This window comes from Melanotaenia boesemani, chromosome 22, assembly GCF_017639745.1.
Source record: "Melanotaenia boesemani isolate fMelBoe1 chromosome 22, fMelBoe1.pri, whole genome shotgun sequence".
Taxonomy (NCBI): domain Eukaryota; kingdom Metazoa; phylum Chordata; class Actinopteri; order Atheriniformes; family Melanotaeniidae; genus Melanotaenia; species Melanotaenia boesemani.
Genome location: NC_055703.1, coordinates 16,900,371 through 16,920,404, shown reverse-complemented (window position 1 = coordinate 16,920,404; position 20,034 = coordinate 16,900,371). Strand labels below are relative to the sequence as shown.

Sequence of the window (20,034 nt, the reverse complement as noted above, 5' to 3'; positions counted from 1 at the left end):
GGAGTTTTAGTTGAAATAGTGGATGCTCTTTAGTTTGATAGCCACAAAATGAACTGATTTCCGACTGCTGTTGTTGCAGAGTGGTATTGTTCACATATATGTGGCTCATACCACTTATAAAACTGACCTGTTTAAAAGTATCTGGGAAAACAAAGGAAACTTCATGAAGAAGGTGGTAATGATCAAAGAGAGAGTAAGGCTTCGGTGCCGTGTGGACATGGCCTAAGACAGGTGATAATGTGGCTAGCAATTGATGTAGGTGATATTGAATGAGAACTGTATGACCAGCGTAGGTAATTAATTATAATAATCTTCATCTTCTACTACTATTACAACTATTACTACTTCCTCCTCTTCTTCGTCCCCTTCTACTCCTTCCTATTATCCTATTGTGCAGATTGCCCCTCTGGAATAGAGAAACAATCTCCCACTTAACATTTTCTTGTAAACTATATAATTATAGCATTTCAAATAGCATAGGCCTAATATGCTTTAGGAAAATATTTGTACTTGCATAACAAAAAAGAAAGTTTAATCTAAGTTCCTCATGTTTGGTAAATGCAGCATGATATACAGCAGCTCAGTCTGTTTGTGCATGAGCAGTACAAAGTAGTTGCTTTGTAGGGGTTAGTGTACCATAGAGCCATCAGCCATGGTACCTTACTGCATTCTGTAGCATAAACACAATGATAATGCATATTGTTTACTTCATAACCTTGCAGTGGCTATATAGGCTGTGCTACACATCTGTGGAGGCAGAAGGGAAATTAATTTAACACACTGAATTTTCAAATGATTTTCAAGTAGTTTTGCTTGTTACAAATACCAGACATTCATTTATGAAAGAAGATATTTGGTTAAATTATAAAGATGACCTGTTGTCCCAAAACTAGTGTTTTGCTACATCAACTTTAAGCTTATTCTTACAAGTGTAAGCTGTGATACAAGAGTGCAACAATGAGAGGGAACATAAAGACAGTAAGAGTGAACACACATACATATCATAAACTTAACAGGCCTTATTTGATGTGTGTCTGGTTAATGTAGCACACCACATCTGTGTATCATCTAATGAAGAAGAGTACAGCAGCATTTGACAGTAGAGCAGATATAACAGAACATTTATGCAAATCAGAATGGTGGAAAATATTAAACAATTCTTACTTGATAAACTTAGTAACTTAGTTAAATTAAGTTAAGGTTAGGTTATTTAACCTTATACCAGTTTTTGATTTTAAACAAAATAGCTATAGTAAGTAAGTAAAACTTTATTTATAGAGCACCTCTCAAGAAAATCACAAAATACTGTACAGACATGTTAAAAACAGACTTTTGATATGTTACACTTCTTCAACAGATGCACACTTCTGTCTTGTATACACCTTAAGGATTGATGTATCTTCCAAATAATAAATAAGTAAAATGTTAATAATAAATAAGTAAAATGTTAAATGTCAAACCACTAGTTCATAAATGTTTTTTTTTTGTTGTTGTTTTTTTAGCCAACATTTTATGCCAACTGTAGAGTCTTTCCACCTAAGAAGACTTTTGTTAAATGGTTGATGGGTTCAGATGTTTAATGACAAAACCACTGGACCAAAATGACAGTCAACCCCTTAGAAAATGTTTGAAACTTCACATCATTTTTAATAAATATAGTAATTTACTTTAGGTAACACGCAAAAAAGAAGAAGAAGAAAAAAGTTATTCAAGTAGATGAGGAGGTGGTAGTCTATAGCAGTCCAGCAGTTTTACAAGTCTCCAACCAGTGCTGCAGTTTCAATCAAGGCTGCAGTTCCGCTCATCACCTCAAATGAGAGATGTCCTCACGTGTATTTGCTGTGTCTCCCCCAATCAGACGTCTCAGCGACTCCGTGAGAAGTTAATCTTTGTTGACTGTATGTTGTGCACTCTTCTGTGGGCCGGTTGGGTTGGGATCTCTTTGGAAAAGTCCAGTCTGTGCTCATATAGAGGGGGATAATTACCAAACATGCAGCCAACAGCAGCAACACAAAAGTGGCATTGACTTCCTCACTGCTGGTCGTCTCTAGTGGATGGTCCCGCTCCCTGCTCACCCAGACCATCACTCCTGAGAGGGAGGACGACTTGTTCCATAACAAGACGCGAAACTGACTTCTTTCAGCTCCAGTGAACTGGACATAAACCCCGACTGACAACCTCCAGTGCTCAAACAGAACAGAGAGAGGACGGGTGGGCCGGGACAGAGGACAAGAGAGAGGTGGGGGCTGTAAAGGCTTACTAAATAAAGTTGTTATTCACTTTTAATCTTACATCATACAGAAAAAGACAAAAGACCTAGCTTCAATCAGTCAAAAAAAAGACATGTAACATGTGGATTTGGCATCTCTGAACCTCTTTCACAGATGTTTGTAATCTTTTGTCTGTTTAGATAATTTATGATTTCTCTCCATGGTCCTCTCAGAGCCACCTTCCCCCTCTCTGAGCTCAGTGTGTTACAGCAATGAAAGCACGACGTGCTGTAAATGTAATGGGCCGGGGGTGATTGTTTCTGACAAGCAACAAAACACATTGACCCTCCCCTCAAATTAGTCCCCCAGGAGGGGGTAGGGTGAGGGGTTCATGTCCCAGAAGACACATGGACACAACAGCATGCCAGCATATAGCATGAGCATGCATGTGACATTAAATTGCACTTAATATTGCTGCTTTCCTATTGGCTGTTTAAAAGATGTTGTGTAAGCCATGATTATGACCATACAAACATCAAGAGAACAAAAATTAAATTAATATAAATAAAAAAGAAATCTAAAATAAACATTCCAAGGAGTCAAATATTGCAACATACTGTCAAACATGTCTTGTTTTTTAGCTTGTGTAGCTTCCTTTTATAGTACATTATAACCAACAATTGGAATTATATCATTACTTCACTGTACCATTTACCAATCAGCAATAACCAAGCCATTTCAGTATATGTTTCAAATATAACTTATATATATTCTCTGTAAATGAGCTGTTAGCTGTATTTAGAATTGAGAGGAACAGTAAAGATTCTCAAGCTAATGCTGTGTTAAATATCAAGTCTTTTGAGTATGTTTCAGCATTTTGATATAAATCACTAACATTTTACTGTTATTGATTGACCGCTCACCCACTACACAACAACATGTCTTCAGCCAGAGGCTTCTTCATTCACAATACAAGAAGGACAGATACAGAAGGTCATTTTTATTTGCAGCAAAAACCCATTACAATTCAGATTGACAGTTCTTGGGTTGTTTTTGTTTTCTTTTTTTAAATTTATTTATTATATTAAAATGACCAAACAGTCATTTTACTGCAACAATATTGCTCCTTCTTGGAATAATAAAATAATCATTCATTATATCTTATGTAGCATTTAAATATACATTGGATCATTTGATTTTATTTGGAAGATTGTTTTTCCACAAAGGAAGCTTTTCCAAATCTTTGTATCACAATATTACTGACTCCAACCAAGAAGGTGAGATACTTTGAGCGTAGTTTAATAAAAACACAGAAGCTTCATTACAGTCCCATGTTATCCAGCCATGTTATGTTATTCATAGTGAGCTGGGGTTGAATAGGCAGTTAGCTCGTCATTTAGCAAAGGTTTAGCTTTAAAGCAAGCCCTGATTTGTGAACGAGGCAGTGGGAGGGGTGGTAGAGGGCTTGGTGTGCAGGGAAGCCTCTCCTGGGCCAAAAGAAAAGGATTTGGCCCAGATGCAGTGATGTTAACTTTGAGTGGCTCCTGTGGCTCAAGCTCAGCACCCCCTCCTCCTTACTTCCCAAGCCCCCAGGTTGCCTTTGGATGACATCATTCTCAAACTATGCACCCCATACCCATGTGAATCTGAGCTGTCACAATCAGCAGCTACCCCCCCATTAAACTGTACTGCTCTGCAAACCCATACATCCACACCCCCCTTCTTTTTCTCCCTCTCTTCTTCTACCACCAATCTCCTCCCTTCTTCTTCTTCTTTTTTAACCCCTAGAAAGGCATTGTTTGAGTCAAGGCTTGATCAAAAAACTGTTGCCCGCCAACCACAGGGCTTTCTGTAAATTCAATAAGGCCACCTTAAAGATTTTCCTAATTAATGGATGACATCTTTGGCTGGAGGAGAGGCGAGGCATTCTGCTCCAGCTCGCTCTTTGTTCGCCTCCTAATTAACTTTCCTAGGTCACTCAGGTCCCCGCAACCTGAGAGTGAAGAGCCCCCATTGAGGAGGGAGTTGTAAACTTACTTTTTTTGCCTCGGCACTTAAAAGGGGAAAGCAACTATAGGGAACAGAAAATATCCTATTTAAGTCCTTTGTGAGTGAACTGCTTGCACATGTTCCAATAAAGGAAGTCTTCTAAATAAGCTGCCATGTTGCTCTCCGCTCCCCCTCTTTCTTCCTTATCCCACCTCTTTCACTCCCAGCTCCACAGAAAGGTTATGAATGATAGCTCTGGGTTGAGGGGGGTAAAGGGCCAAAGGACAGCATCTGGGTATTGTGAAATTGTGAGCATCTGAAACTTTAAGGGAATTTGTGGATGGGAACTCACTGAGCTGCTGGGTGGCTGGGTGGATGATTGAGAAAATGTGGTGAATATGAGAAAAAAAAATAAGTGCCTCTTTGCCCTCATTATTGTTTGGGTGTTTCTAAAGGACCCCATGTCCCCCAGCTGCTTTCATCACTCCTTCTCTTTATTTTACAAAGGTACAAAAAAGTCTAACAGAAAGACATATAAAAGGCTCTCACATAACACACAATCTGTTTCCATCATGTCACTTTTATTTTGATTAGACAACCGAAATTCATCTTATATTTGAAGCTTGCTCACATATTGATGTGTTCAAAACAATTAGGACTGAGATCATTTTGAAAATAATCCAACCATGACACACTGACATTATTCTCTAACTTTTAGTCAGTTTAAATTTCTTATATCATGACAGACAACCTCGAAGTAGCCGTATTGAATGGCAGATGTTTAATTAATGTATAGTAAGTGTGTTTGAAAGGAGAACTAAAACAGGCTTTATCTCAATTTTAATTCTCAAAACCTGTGCACATGAAAAGTGTTTCACTGTGGTTGACCAGTTGTATATTTCCCACCTCAAATGTGCAGGTTTTCGATAGCAGTTTGTGGTATCCTTCCATCCCATAGTGATGTCAGTTGTACCATCACCAAAGCTGAGCTCCATACCTGCTTATTTTCCACATGCATACACCTCTTATTTCACCTGTTATCACTTTTAACCTCTTTCTTTTTGCATCTTTCATAAAGCAACGGAAGACACACTTATAAAAGCACGCTAAAACTGGATTTCCATCAACTACTTTATAGGCTGCTACATAAGTGACAGATGCTGCTAAGTCTTTCACAGAAGGTGCAGAAGAAGATAGTACAGTATCAAAAAGAGACACAGCCAAACTTCAAATGTAGGAACACCAGCCATGAATAAATAACATGATAGATAGGAGACAGAGGACACCGTGGATGATGGAGATTGAAATCTTGAATAAATAATGTTATTTGTTCTTAGAAAGGTTCCAGCAACAGCTCTGTTTCCAGTTTGTACCCATAATTTATTTGATTTTTGTCCATTGTCATTTGTACACTAGAGGTGACTCAGCTGAAATTAGTTTACTCTCTTTCATTTAGGCTACTTTCTGTTATTTATATAATTTTCCATTTGTCATTTAATGTACAAATTGTATACAAAAAGCTTTTTTTTAAAGCAGGTTGGAAATAAAACTTAAAAAAATAAATTCATTGTACTTTTTGAGTGTTTCAAACACCAAAAATTAAAAAAGCTCCAAATTAATAACAAAAAGTCAATCAAAATTGTAATCATTCATGCCAATAACATTTGATGGGTTTATAGAATCATTTGAGCTTTGTATAGTAGCCAGTTTTTCTGTGCAAGAATCCAATAGTCAGCCAACTCAGCCACTGGGAATCTGTAGGGATCACAAAAGCAAGCAAGTTCACTATAGGTCCAAATTCATCAGAGCATACCAACCATCTACTTACTTTATGTAAGAAGATTGAAATGATTGAGAGTCCTTCTGCTCTGTGGAATCATTTTTCTGATTTTATTAGAGGTCATGAAGGGGTCCCATGACAATAGACCCTGAAACTGCTGTCCTTCAGTGAGCTGAAGAATTCCTAGTATATTGTTTGAAAGGGTGGTCATGTTGAGGTGAAAGTACTAATTTTAAGAAAGATGGACCATGCCTAGTTAGTAAAAAAAATAAAAAAATAAAAAAATAAATTTTCTTATTACCTCTTATCAATTCTAAGGGTTTATGTGTCCAGATTTATTAATAATAATAAAAAATGGAAAATCTGACACCCACCAGATCCTAAAACTAAATAGATACCACAGCAGGTGAACAATAAATTACAACATGCCATTGTTTATTTACAAATAAAATAAAATAAAATTAAAATTCTAAGCCAAAATTCAGAATCAGTGTGTGAAAAACTTAGTAGTTCACTTTGACTGTTTCCATGGGAATTATAAGTAGCAGGCTGGTGCCTCTGAACACACTGATCATCAGCAGATGAGAACACCTGTATAATAACACGCTTTGGCAGTTTGGTGATCTGGAGAATTCAGGTGTGTGTAACAGAATGGCAAAGAGGAAAGACACCCGCAACGATCTTCAGGAACAGACTGCCCATTAATCTGGAGAGAGCTATAACTCTATTTCCTATTATTCTGCAAAGAGAAAATTTATTCACAAGTGGATAACATTCAAGATAAATATCAGTTTTCCCAGGAACATACTACACAGAAAATTATACCACTACATGTCACAAATTTTTAATCATCTAAGGTTGTAGTTATCTAATTTTAGGATCTGATAAGAACCATATGATTTTTTTCCAAACACTTTAGAATTAAGACTGAATAGTTTCTTTTCCAATTACTGTACATAAATGTGTTGCCTGGCACACACACATATGAACCTAAATCTGTTCTCTGGAGAGCAGCACACACTCAGTCAGAAACAATATCAAATGCCTTGATGGCTTTCATCTTGGTGTGCATTGGGAGCCATGATGTGAGTGTGGGATTCTTGATGACATGACAGCCCTGTACTGCAGGGTTTGCAAAGGTTAATGATGAGTGGAAGCTATGACCTAAGACCGTGATCATTGAACCTGACTTGTTGAGTAGGCAGGGTAACATCAGGAGAAGCAGAGCAGAGGAAAGATCCACCTGCTGAACAGAGTTACTGTCAGAGTGACGTCAGATGAATGAGAGCCATTCTTGGTTAATCTTTTTTTTATGTCATGACCACTATCTACTATGTGGCTGTGTGTGTGTATTTGTTTGTTTGTTTTGTTTTACTTAATTTATTTTAAGGTTGATCATCTGAATTTTGATGGAAGGAAAATTAAGCCACACACTATTTTCTCTTAAACTCCCAAACTGAATTTTCAGAAGATAATAAACCTTTACTTATTTTAAAGAAGTAGAAGTATTCAGTGGTGAGATATTAATATTTAAATAATTAGCAATATTCACTCATGAACTTTTGAGTTTTTGCATATTTTGTTGAATTTGTGCAACTTCATACGATAAAGGGACACAAGAAGTTTCAGTAAAAACATGTTTCTTTTCATAAAAAAAAAAAAAAAACTTTACCTATCCCATTTTGTCTGCTTTATGTATCAAAGTCACTAAAGAGTTGCCTTAGATATATATTTCACCCCTAAGTCCAGTCACCCCTGCATGACTTAAACTTGCTCTTTTCAGCTCTGGCAAATCCAAACACTTTCACACACCCCAGGCAGAATTTTAAATGAACTGTAGATACATTGATCACATCGCGGGCTCCTTGGCTCCCACATGTTTGTCTTTGCAGTGTGAACAGACTAAGCCTCTCTACTCAGCTGTCATAATTTGTTAACGAGTCTTTTCAGGGAGGAGAAAAATAAAAAGAAAAGACAGAAAAAAGAAAAGAAAGCTCTTCACGAGCGGCTGAAAGCAGAGATCCATCCAGAGAGGGAACCCAGGGGCGACATCAGACCGATTTCAGACCAGCCCGTGATGGCATCTCTGTATATTTTAATATTAATGACCCTGGCCGCAAAGCCGTCTCTAAGCTTCCAACAGGTGCCCCAGCCCCACTCGAGTCTGAAAAACTGGGATCATTCAGCATCCCAGCTATCCTCTACCATTTCCACCGCTTATCAGTAAAGGCAAATGACGAGGATGAAGAGTGAAACGACATAAAGTGTGGAAGAGGAGTTAGAGAGTCAGTGGTCCTTCCAAATAAGTTTTTGAGTCACTTTCCCCAGCTGTAACACGGGTCGATATTTCCCCCCCTTGAGAAAGAGATTGACTTTTGTTTGGAGTTTGTGAGAAGTGGGAATCAGAAGCAGGACAATGGGACTCCCCACGGCGAGAGGCTGAGAGGAGCCATCTCAAATCAGTCAGCCAGGGGACTGACTAATCCGTCCATTGTCCCTCCCCAGCCACCGGCCGCACATCAACACATTCGCCCCCCATTGTCCCCCACCCTCATGCCGCGGGATTTGCTCTCCCCAACAGCCAGTTTTGTCCAAGGCAGTTCGAGCGGAAGTTTCTCACTGACAATTTGCCCCAAATAGATTTGTCAGAGCGTCCAACTGCACCGCACCGACCTGTGGCTTTCTGGGTTTGGATCCTGGGTCGGAGTTTTTTGGGGGGAGACTAACGTGGTTGTGAGGCCTTAGTGTGTATGCGCGTAAATGTTCGCGCATGCATAGGTGTGACTAGACTACACGGCAGTGTTGGTTATGTGATTGCATGCTGTGTGATGGCGGTGAAGGAATGCTGGGTTACTATTTTCGAAATGCAGTCAGATGGTTACTGTACACGTCATGCTGCACCAACTCTGCAGCCCTGAAACTTTAAACACACACACTGTGTGAAACATTTCCCTCTTGCTGACTCCAAATAAAAAGCCACATACAGTCCTCCACTTCGGATAAAAGATGCAGTTGCAGTGCTTATACTAAAGGATAATGTTTCCTTTTATGAGCTGATTCACTGAAGTGTTTCCAGTTGTGCTAAAATGGTTCATGCGGGTGTGTATCAATCACTAATACTTGGTGTAATGAGAAAATAACCATCATACATCTAATGCACAACATCTACCAGTCTTTATTCTTTAGAAGTCTATGTTAAGAGGTGATAACATACAGATTTAGTTTTTAACTTAAGGATGAGTTCACATCTAATTAAATATCCTTAAACTACATTACAACAGAACAGAAAAATAGAGTATTAACAAGGTTGCACAAGTAAAAGTTTGTCACCTAACTACAACTACAAAAATACACATATTAAACTTAAATCAAATTGGAAAAGTTTGTGGCTCATTATGTGTTTTGTATTAAATCAAAAGCAGGTTGAAGTTGACTGATGCAAAGCCCATCTTGATTGTATTTTGCATTGTGTATGTTCTTCAATAATCAGTCTGTTTGTTAAAACTGAAAATATCTGTTTTTTTTTTCTTTTTTCTTTTTGTTTTTTTTTTTAAGGCAAGTTTTTTTCTAAATCACAGCCAACTTTCTGTTACTTAAATGGCTTATGTCTAATCTTACAGCTATAAACTGCTTGGTATATATTTTTATTAAAGCATCATATTTATAAGTTCTTTGCATACATTCTTGATGTTTTATGTGCAACAATAAGTGATTAAGTAACAAAGATTTGGTGGAGTTGTAAAGAGTAACATGAAAACAGAATGAAAACAGAGGAAATGTGTTCAGTACTTCAGTAAACATATTTATTTACTCTGCACTTAGTAGGACTTTTTTTGTCTTTATTTATTATTATACTATCTGCACAGACTCACATCTTATTTTGATTATTTGCAGGTTTGAGAATATTAGAAAGTTAAAGTTATGGCCATAAGTTTATTTCCAAATTTAAAAATATAGTCATATCCACAAGATTTTGTTCTAACTCATTTTGGAAATCAAACTTTGTATATGTGAATAACCCCTACTTAAAGCGGGACCTTGGAAGCACAAAGGGCCTTTACTCGAATGATCGAGTTACCTGAATCTATTTAGTGACTCCTTTTGTAGAACTGTCCATGGTGCTGAAATCACACTTTTTAATTCCTATTATTTTTATGTATTTATTTTACTAATCTATTGCAGTGCAGTGCACATTCTCAGATTATATCTGTCATCACACCAGCATATGAAGGAATTCTCTACAGCTCAACCATCTCCACTGAACATTAGTGTCTATACGCTTTAAGATGAGTGACTGTGATCTCCTTGGCTCGTTTTTTTAAGGATGCATGCTGCATGGGCCTTTGGCCGGCTTGAATTCCCCCTATTATTTGCTCTCTGGAGCTTAGTGACTTCTCCCTAAAGCCAATTGGTTCACGCCTGGGCGGTTAGGGGCCTGCACAGTAGCAGTGCATAAAAGAGAGTTAAACTGGCCTCCAAGGTGGTGATTTCTAACAGTAAAAATGATCAGAAAAACAACGTGAAAACTAATGCTTAATTGGTTAGGAGTTATTTGAGTTTTATTGACATTGTCTTAGCGGGAAAACGTGAGGTCCATAAATCTAGCTATGTCTCCAACACTCTCTGGAAGGTGTTTTCTCAAGGTTCAGATAATGAGCACACATGTGAATCTCTCTGCATTGCTTTGCATTGACTTCTGCCGGACTTAAAGTCGTCAAAGTCCATCCTATAGTATGTCAAGTATCTGCATACTGATGCAGAGTCCCCTCAAAAAACAGATACACAATCCAATGCCTCTTTGTTGGCGTAATTTCATTGACTGTTGGAGGAGAAGAGAGTCACTCATACGAGAAAGTAAAAGAGGGAAGCCCCGGCAACCATGATGTTGGTTATATTTGTGTAAAGGCTATCAGTGAATGACGAGGATTAGGAAGAGTTAAGGAGATTATGTCACACATTCAGCATTCACACATCCCGCCAGCCACCCACAAACACACGCACACACTCACAAGAATTGCATACACGTGCACTAAAAACAATTGAAAATCATATTGATCTGAATAATAATCAGGAGGTGGGTATTTTGTCCTGATCAGTGAATAAATCAAGAAGTCATCATCTCGCTAGAGAGCAAACAATAATTTGAAAATATAAGTTTGAAAATATTTAATGTGTGTTTTTAATCATTCTGCATTTTTATACAAAATAAAAACCCAATATGTGGTTTTAAACTTTCTATTAAGGACCAAAAGCTCTCTATGTGTTCCTTCAGCAAGATCAAAGGAATATTATAGTGATTTCTCCTCGGGCTTGTTAGGCTGCAGCAGTAGCCGTTCAACTAAAGGGCAGGTTGAAAGACGCAACAATGGCTAATTGCAATTAACTACGCCTCTCCGCCTCGCCCCTGTCCGCTTAAATCGACACTTTGTGCGTCCATATGGCCCTCAGTGTACCGTGGGAATGAACACAATTAAAAACAGAATATGGATTTCTGGAGTTATCCGGAGAAAGCACAGCAAGCTGTCAAGGTCAGGGTGTCGGTGAGCAGGCCCGCTCGCTGACCCCGACCCTATCCGGACAGCCATGGACACGGTGCCGACCCCGGTGTCCAAAACCACATGACTGACTGCAGGGGGTGCTGAGTGCTGGGCAACAGAGAATTGTAAACCCACCTAAAACCAGTTTAACTGCTACTTAGAGAGAGTTAGCGAGTAACTTAATGAATTAATGTGTTTATCTGAATCCACTGGAGCAGAACAGATTAATTTAAAGCGAGTTATATTATCATTAGCCTCTTTATTTTGTTTTAAAATGTGCTGTTAGTGACGTTTCTTGACAAGTTATATAATTTATTTTCGAAGTTAAAGACTTACTGAAAAAGGTCACAGTGATGCCCAAACATTATAATGAAAGAACTGAGTGTTAAAAAAAACTCAGATCTAAATATTTGGAGATTTATGGAGTTCAAATGGAGCTGTTTTTTTAAATCAATTAACTAAGAATACATGCATAACACTGCATTATGTTTTCAATTGTGATTCCACTTGTAAATTAATATATTTTTATATTGAACACTTCGTTATGAGCTGAATTTTTAAAATGAGTGAATGTTCATGTCAGCCAACACAAAAGAGAAAATGTTACATTTAAAATGCAGTAATTGGTTTTAATTAATAGTGTAAAATTAATTAGCATTTACTAATAGGTTGATTTTAGTCATTTATTTATTTTATATATCATATTAGTTTTCTTTGGCATTAGAAAGTCCAGACTAAACTAAATTAATCAGTTTGTGAAAAATATTAGTTTTGAAACAAGCCACGAAAAAGATAGACATAGAAAAATCCACTAAATGTCCCTAAAATTCATATAAAAATGACTAAAAGAAAAAAAATGATTTAAAAGATATTTATTATTTTGAGAAATTCACCTTCAAATTTTTTTAGGCTTTGCAGGAACCGAATAGATGTTCGTCTCGCTGTGGGAAATCTTTACAGTCTGTTGGACAGTATCCCTTCAGTCTATTGAGCTCCAAGAACTTCTTAAATCTTAAAGTGTGTTCAAAGTGTTTTTTTTTTTCTTTCGTTTGATTGATTTGTTTTGTTTTTTGTTTGTTTGTTTGTTTGTTTGTTTGTTTGTTTGTTTTTTCGAGCAAGAAATGAAGGGCCAACTGTTTAATCTATGAATCCTGGACCCTCCATGTTTTATTAGTGGACAGTATACCGCAGCATCTCTGACATGACTCCACATTTTCGAAAGCAGCTCCTTCGATTCTGACGCTAACATGTTTGGAGATTTGTTTCATTAGATGAAGTTTGAGCACGACATAGAGCTCATTTCTTTCACTTGTCCTCCTTTTTCTTTGTCTGCCATGCAAACGAAGACTAAATTAATAAAAAATATAAAGCGAAAATGAATTTAAACATTGACGAAAATGTGTAACTTTTTATATTTCCTTCTTCTCTTCCCCTTTTTCTAAATGGTAGTCTGGGACTTTGGGACTCTGAGCAAGGCACTTCTCTTGCACACACACATTTAAGTCCATACACACACTCCCTCACACGTCAGTGACGTCAGGCTGGAGTTTGGAGTAGAAAGCCAAGTGGATGAAGGAAGTGGAGATCTCCACCCTCCAGCCTCCCCGTGACACTTCTCATAAATATTACCAAGGCTTATTCAGGGGAACTCGCACCACAAAGTCACATCTCGTCCGGGTTTTAACACGCTTTTACCTGTCACAGTTTCTGAAATTTTGCGTTTTCTTTTTCCCGCTGGCTGTGGCACCATCGGATGCGCTCCAGGCATCCGTTTTTTTTTTTTTTTCGCCCTACACACCTCCAACTTTATGCGCCGCCAGTTTCACCTCGAGCTGCTAGAGGGGTGCTGTCTCCGGTAACCGGCTGATGTTTCGGGGCTTCAGTCCGGTTCTCTGGACCGTTTGTGTGGAGGGCGAAGACTGCTGCAACGTTCATGTACGACTTGTAATCTGAGCCTGATAATCGGAGGTTGGGAAGTTGGGGACGTAACTTTGACTCGTTGATCTCATTGCTGAAGAAGCCGAGAAAGTGTTTAATATTTTCTGTCACCAAGAAGAAGAGAAAGGGGGACATTTTCATTCTGATTCTTTAATCAGACCGAGAACCCACGATGAGCAAACCCACCGGCTCAACAAGTGGATGCTTGGATATTCTGAATGTCAAATCCAGTAAGTTTAACTCGTCGCTTCTTATTGGGTGTAATAGGTAGTCAGTCAACAGGCCTGAGCTGGAGCTGCATCTGAAAACTGATAGTTAACATCTTGCTTTTGCAAGAGTTTTGTTAGATTATCTGCAATACTGAAAACAAGTTTATTTCACCGTGAAAAATGTGCAAGCTGACATTAAGGGTAATAGCAGTCGTTTGTTTCTTATTCAAGGAGCACTTCCACGATTGGTAATCAGAGCTCCAGACAGCAAATTGGTCCCTCATTAAATAAAATCTTTAAAGCTCTATATATATATATATATATATATAAATGCAAGGTAAAGAAAATTAGACACTGCTAACTCGTTCCAAATATATCTCAAGAGCCACTTGCCTCCCACTTGATACCACTTGTTGCCTGTAATTTAATTTGTAATAACGTATTTACAAAAGTATGATAACAATAATATATATATATGAATTTATATTTGTTACTTTAAGAATCTATTTAATATTTAATGCACACTGTTATTTCAGTTCAGCTATGCATAAAGAAGCTGATTTTGTATTACGTTATATTGACATTTTTCTATTAAATTATGCAAACATCTCCATAAGACTTCAGAAAAACTGAAAATCAAGACTGATCACACAGCCAAAGAAATATTTTCCATTTTAGATTAAATACTTTTTCTATGTGCGTCACATCCAAAGTTTTCATGACAAACTGGTGCTGCTTAGGTGTATCAGTTGTTGTAAATCAGTTTATTTTTGTTTAATGATAATAATAATAATAATGATGATGATGATGATAATAATGCCACTAAACCCAGTCTGCAAGAAGAATATAGTTTATGTTAAAAAAAAAACTCGTCTTGTCTGATCAGTGGAAACATTTCCTCCTCTAAGTAAAACTTCATTTCCAGTCCTTTTTAGATGATTTTTCCTTGATGGTAATTACGTTAATAGAATATGCCATATATCTTCAAGCAATTACTGCACACAATGAAGAAGCACCGGACCCCCACAGCGGGAAGTTAAATACAGTTCCCCCTCTCCAAACAGAATTGTGTGTCGTTTTATTTAATTGACTGTCAGCATCCTCGATATTCATTTTGTTTGGAGTATTTCATGTTGAAATGTCCCTTCATCTAAAAGCTGTAAACGTCTGTTTTTAATCAACTGCATTCGCTCGTCTTTATTATTACTATTTAACTCCATTAATGGCTTCAAGTACGAACATGAGTTTTTCAATTTTGATAAATCAAATGTTTGAAATTTTCAAATGTATTCAGTACGCAGAAATTAATTTATGAATTAGGGAAATGTTAGGAAGAGTTTATAAATTATTTTAACAGTCAGAAAAGCCACGTAATAAAAATATCTTTTCAAAGTTGCTCGATGGTGGCCTACAGTTAAATAGCCACGGCCCCTGATTCTGAATAGACCACCAATTTAAGTCCTATAACTCTCCCCTGAAGTCATTGTTTTTGCTCCTGAGTAGTTATTCCCATGCTACCCTTTTTGACGGGTCACTGGTAAATCAATGAGCAGGTGGCAAAACGTCAGTGTAATTACATAGACGGCTTTTCCCTCCAGAATGAAAAGGGCTCCCTCATATGCATACAAATATAGTTCTTTCTAAGAGATTTGAATACAAAATCTTCACAAAAAATCACATTTTTTCATCTACACCCGGGTCGATTTACATACACTTCATTTGAGTTGGTGAAACGAGTTGGTGTGCATTATTCTCCTGGTGCAGTGTCACTCCCTAATCCTGGGGCCTATAGACCTGTGGGATAAAGCAGCTGTCGAGTCCCATTATGAAGTGGAGTTGGCAGCTTGTCGAGATCCAGGCAGTCAGACGAGGTTCAATGGGGGAAAATCATTAAGTTAACACTTTCCCCTAATGTCTCTATTGTGCGCCCCCAGGCCATTGTCTTAGAGAGCTCAGATATGACGCTTCCCACCGGACTTTATTCTTGAAATGCGCGCCGTGAATTCCCATGGTCACGGTCGGATGAGGTGTGGGGCGTTGACCAATATGTAGTTGCGTGTGTAGTTACCGGACAAGCATAAATCATTTATTAAGCAAGTTGTCATGTTTTTTTAAACTTCCACATCATTTCAGACTCTTTATCTGACAAAGAAGTTAAACTCACTTCACTGAACTGCAGAACTTGACATTTGGATCAGTTTTGGAACATGTTCGAGTAAATTACCCGCACACACATTCATAAACTCATCATTTGCAATGAGAATTTATTAGCTTATGGTTGATTTGAAAGTGAGCATGAAATTAAATTGGCATCTCGGCCTCTTCCAGGTCGGATTCTGGACATTCCTTGCAAAGTGTGCGGCGACCGCAGTTCAGGTAAGCACTACGGTGTTTACGCCTGTGACGGCTGCTCAGGGTTCTTCAAGAGGAGCATCCGCAGAAACCGGACTTATGTGTGTAAATCCGGCTCTCAAGTGAGTTAGTTTATTAATTACCTCTTTAATCAAGTCCTAAATTAATTTAATATACTTTTTTACATGGTTTTTAAAAGACTTTGCTAGATTTCACTTCCAATGTCGCTGAAAGTTTGTGTTTATCAATTTTATTATTTTTGTAATCCAAGTTAAGTTAGAAAGATAAGCAGTTTGATCATATAAAATCAGTTCACAGCATCGTAAAATTTCTAATATTCAACAACAAAGTAAGAGCAGTGCTGTATTTACATCGTCCCCTGCCAGCAGCAAATCGTTGGTTTTCATCCAGCTTTACGCACAAAATGCTTTTACGCACCCTTCTTTTTCCTTGATGAGCCTAATTGTGTCATGCCTGGACCATTAAGTACTGGGCTAAACACCGCTCTGATGTAATATATCAGGTGTAATCCAATCTAATGTGATGACTCGAAGGCAAGGATTTAGGCGGCAGAGGGCGGGATCGAGTACTTATCTTGCGGGATGAAGCCAAGCTGGAGCCGCAGGGAGGCAAATCCATAACTACAAGATAATACGATCCTTTACCTGGAGATTGGCCTCCCAGGAGGATAATAGCAAGTTGCTTTCTCTAGCAGAACTTTACCTCAGTGCTGTAACCTCTCTCTCTCTCTCTCTCTCTCTCTCTCTCTCTCTCTCTTTATTTCTGTGCAGGGTGGTTGTCCCGTTGACAAAACTCACAGGAACCAGTGTCGAGCTTGTCGTTTGAAAAAGTGTCTGGAAGTGAACATGAATAAAGACGGTAAATGGGCTTAATTAACTTGTCACGTTAACTAGTAAAGCCACGCTGTGACAGTTGAATTCGAGGTGAACAGCTCGGATAAAAATGTATTAAGGCTGTTAATCAAGGCTCCAAAGAAGTTGATAATTACCTTTTGTTTTTGCTTGTTATGAATGGGATCATTTTTGTACACTGTTGCAGCGGTGACAGAAGCTAATTACATAGAAAAGCATTTGCACGTTGAATCCTTAAACGGCTCGACTGGAGTTAAATAAAGCAAATGTCACTTGCAGTCACTGTTAAAAAAAAACGCAGATGAAGGGAAAAAACTATTCAGTCGTGCAGAGATCATTCCTTTACTCTGTGTGCTTGTTGTCCTTCTTCACAGCCGTTCAGCACGAAAGGGGGCCCCGGACGTCTACCATCCGTAAACAGGTCGCCCTTTATTTCCGGGGCCACAAAGAGGTAAACGGCTCCTCGACCCATTTCCCGGGATCCTCGCTGCCCGGGCCTCCCTTCTTCACTACCGTCACGCAGCTGGAGCCTCACAGCCTGGAGATGAGCTCAGTAGCCACCACACCAGAAAGACAGGCCATTGTGGGTCTAGCACAGCCCACCCCTAAGGTAGGACATAGATTTTTTTTCAGCCAGTTCTTGCCAATCCTCACGAGGTAAAAGTTTCAGAGGCTGTCGAGGAAAAATTTTAATGACTATTGTTTTACTGTTAATTCATCAGATAGTTTTTATTTTATTATTTTTTTTAAAGAATTGGAATAATCAGATGACAGTTTTGGTAATATAAGTTGGCTCATTGTGTGGATTTTTATATTATTCCATCCCCAAATATTATTATAGGATTAATTTTTTTCCACAGGGGTTAGAAGTTGAAATTCTTTTCCCGATTTAGCACCCTGTAAGACCCACAAATCTGCCAATTAGATTTTTCACTGTAAATCCACCACAAGCAACACTAATGATTATAAAATCAGGTGCTGGGGTTTGGAATTTGACCTTTTCACTCTTCTCAGAACTGCATTTTCAGTCAAACGAGATGGAAAAAAACACACGTGATTGTCATAATCTTGATGATGTTACTCATTTTCAAACTATGTAGTACCCCCATGAAGTGAGCGGAACCCCCATGTACCTGTACGAGGTGGCGACGGAATCTGTGTGCGAGTCAGCGGCACGCCTCCTGTTCATGAGCATCAAGTGGGCAAAAAGCGTCCCCGCCTTTGCGACCCTTCCTTTATCTGATCAGGTATACTTTGAATTGGTGGACTGAAGGACAAGTTTAACCTTTGAAATCCAAATATAATTTATGGGAACAGGTGGTGATAAACTGTCATTGATTTTTAGATATTTTGCACTTTAAGCTCTAATTTAAACGGTATTGAATGATGTGAGGAGCTTAAACCTCACCAAGAAAGATCAAACAAATTGCTCACACACACTGTCTTCTTGTTAATATCAGCATTGCTAAAAATACGAAAGAAAGCACAATTTATGTTGCTTTAACAGTGACAATTCTTCTTCACAGCTGATTCTGTTAGAGGACGCTTGGAGGGAATTGTTTGTTCTGGGCATCGCGCAGTGGGCAATTCCGGTGGATTCCACGACTCTCCTTGCTGTCTCTGGTATGTAGGTGTATAAAGCACAAGAGGTTTTGAATAGTGCGTCAGAATGGTGTTACATTTTCTTTCTCTCCATTGAAAGGGATGAACACTGAAAACACAGAGTCTCAACGAATGAATAAGATCATGTCTGAGATTCAAGCACTACAAGAAGTGGTCACCAGATTCAGACAGATGCGTCTTGACGCCACAGAGTTTGCCTGTTTGAAATGCATCGTGACATTCAAAGCAGGTATGCAAGTGTCTTACACACAGTGTAACTAAAACCACTGCAAACTTAAACACATTGCGCACTTGGGCCCCTTTACAATCCTGCCTCCTTTTACAGTTCCTTCGCAAGGTAGCACCGAATTGAGAAGTTTCCGCAACGCTAGCGCCATCGCTGCTCTACAAGATGAAGCACAGCTCACTCTCAACAGTTACATACACACCAGGTAAGAGGGGGATTAAAGATGATCTAATCCATTTGGTTACGCACGTTTTACGCATTCACCGAACCTAGTGTTTAATAGGCAGGCAGTTGTTACAGATGTGATGTGGTTCTACAGGGAGCATCAGACAATACAGGACGCTGTTTTGACTCAGGTTCTGTGTTTCAGGTACCCGACTCAGCCCTGTCGTTTCGGAAAGTTGCTGTTGCTCTTGCCGGCGCTCCGCTCCGTCAGCCCATCCACCATAGAGGAGGTGTTTTTTAAAAAGACCATCGGCAATGTGCCAATCACCAGGCTTCTCTCCGATATGTACAAATCCAGCGATATATGAATTCTAGCCAACTTTCCACGTATGTGAAAAGGACTCGAGCTGATGGATCATTCACCCGATACATGGGCAAAATGTCAATTCACAGCAGACGCAGTGGTGGGTTGAAAACTTTTGCTGTGCACACAATCTGTTAGGCTGTCTTAGTAGGCTATAGCCTGCTTAGGTCTTTAGGCTCGTTTGAAACAGGCTGCAGCACAAGCAGATCACCAGTTAGCCCGTTAACAGTTGCGCTAGTTAAGGATTAGCATGTACCAATATGTCTCCGAAAACTACAGTTTCTGCAGCATTTAAGTGTCGCCCCAAGACTCTAAGAGCACCTGCCAAGTCCGTTTGACACAGAAATGTTGTATATTACGATGTTTTAAAGTGTCTGTAAGACCAATGAGCTTGACAACCAAGCCAGTCTTTAATTGCTGTTTTTAATCCCTGTTGGGGAAACCAAAAAAAAAAAAAAAAAAAAAAAAAGATGACGCCTACCCATTGGGGGCGTGTGAGTCGCTGTTCCTTGATCCAGTGCTGAAACCAAACGCTCGGAGCAACGACGGAGGTGACAGCTACGAAGCATTACGATGGAAAAAAGGAACAAAATCGAGCATTTTGCATCGCTCTCCTGACTGAAAAACCTTGGTCCGAGGATGGTGTGTGTACTTCAGTGGCTCCTGTCCTATTTGTGTTGGTGCGTCTAGTTTGAGGCGCGGCATTAAAACAGTTTAGGTCGACTGTGAAGTTAGACATTAACACTGGATAAAAAAAGAAAAGAAATAA

The 20,034-nt window shown here is 38.7% G+C and overlaps 1 protein-coding gene across 1 annotated transcript; it reads left to right on the top strand.

The window, feature by feature from the left end:
• The first annotated feature begins 13,141 nt into the window (after positions 1 to 13,141).
• Positions 13,142 to 19,920, top strand: nr2e1 (nuclear receptor subfamily 2, group E, member 1). Its single transcript, XM_041976095.1, has 9 exons — positions 13,142 to 13,684; positions 15,992 to 16,137; positions 16,807 to 16,894; positions 17,262 to 17,497; positions 17,988 to 18,134; positions 18,414 to 18,510; positions 18,590 to 18,739; positions 18,836 to 18,941; positions 19,107 to 19,920. Exons 1-9 carry the CDS (start codon positions 13,627 to 13,629, stop codon positions 19,267 to 19,269), a joined length of 1,191 nt encoding a protein of 396 aa, XP_041832029.1. The 5' UTR covers positions 13,142 to 13,626; the 3' UTR covers positions 19,270 to 19,920.
• The last annotated feature ends 114 nt before the right edge of the window (positions 19,921 to 20,034 follow it).

What these genes read in the sequence shown, in the direction of transcription:
- nr2e1 (XM_041976095.1), top strand. Translation starts at nt 13,627, where the DNA reads ATGAGCAAACCCACCGGCTCAACAAGTGGATGCTTGGATATTCTGAAT. An exon ending in TGTGTAAATCCGGCTCTCAA is followed by an intron (nt 16,138 to 16,806) that starts GTGAGTTAGTTT and finishes ATTTCTGTGCAG; the next exon opens with GGTGGTTGTCCCGTTGACAA. An exon ending in CCCTTCCTTTATCTGATCAG is followed by an intron (nt 18,135 to 18,413) that starts GTATACTTTGAA and finishes TCTTCTTCACAG; the next exon opens with CTGATTCTGTTAGAGGACGC.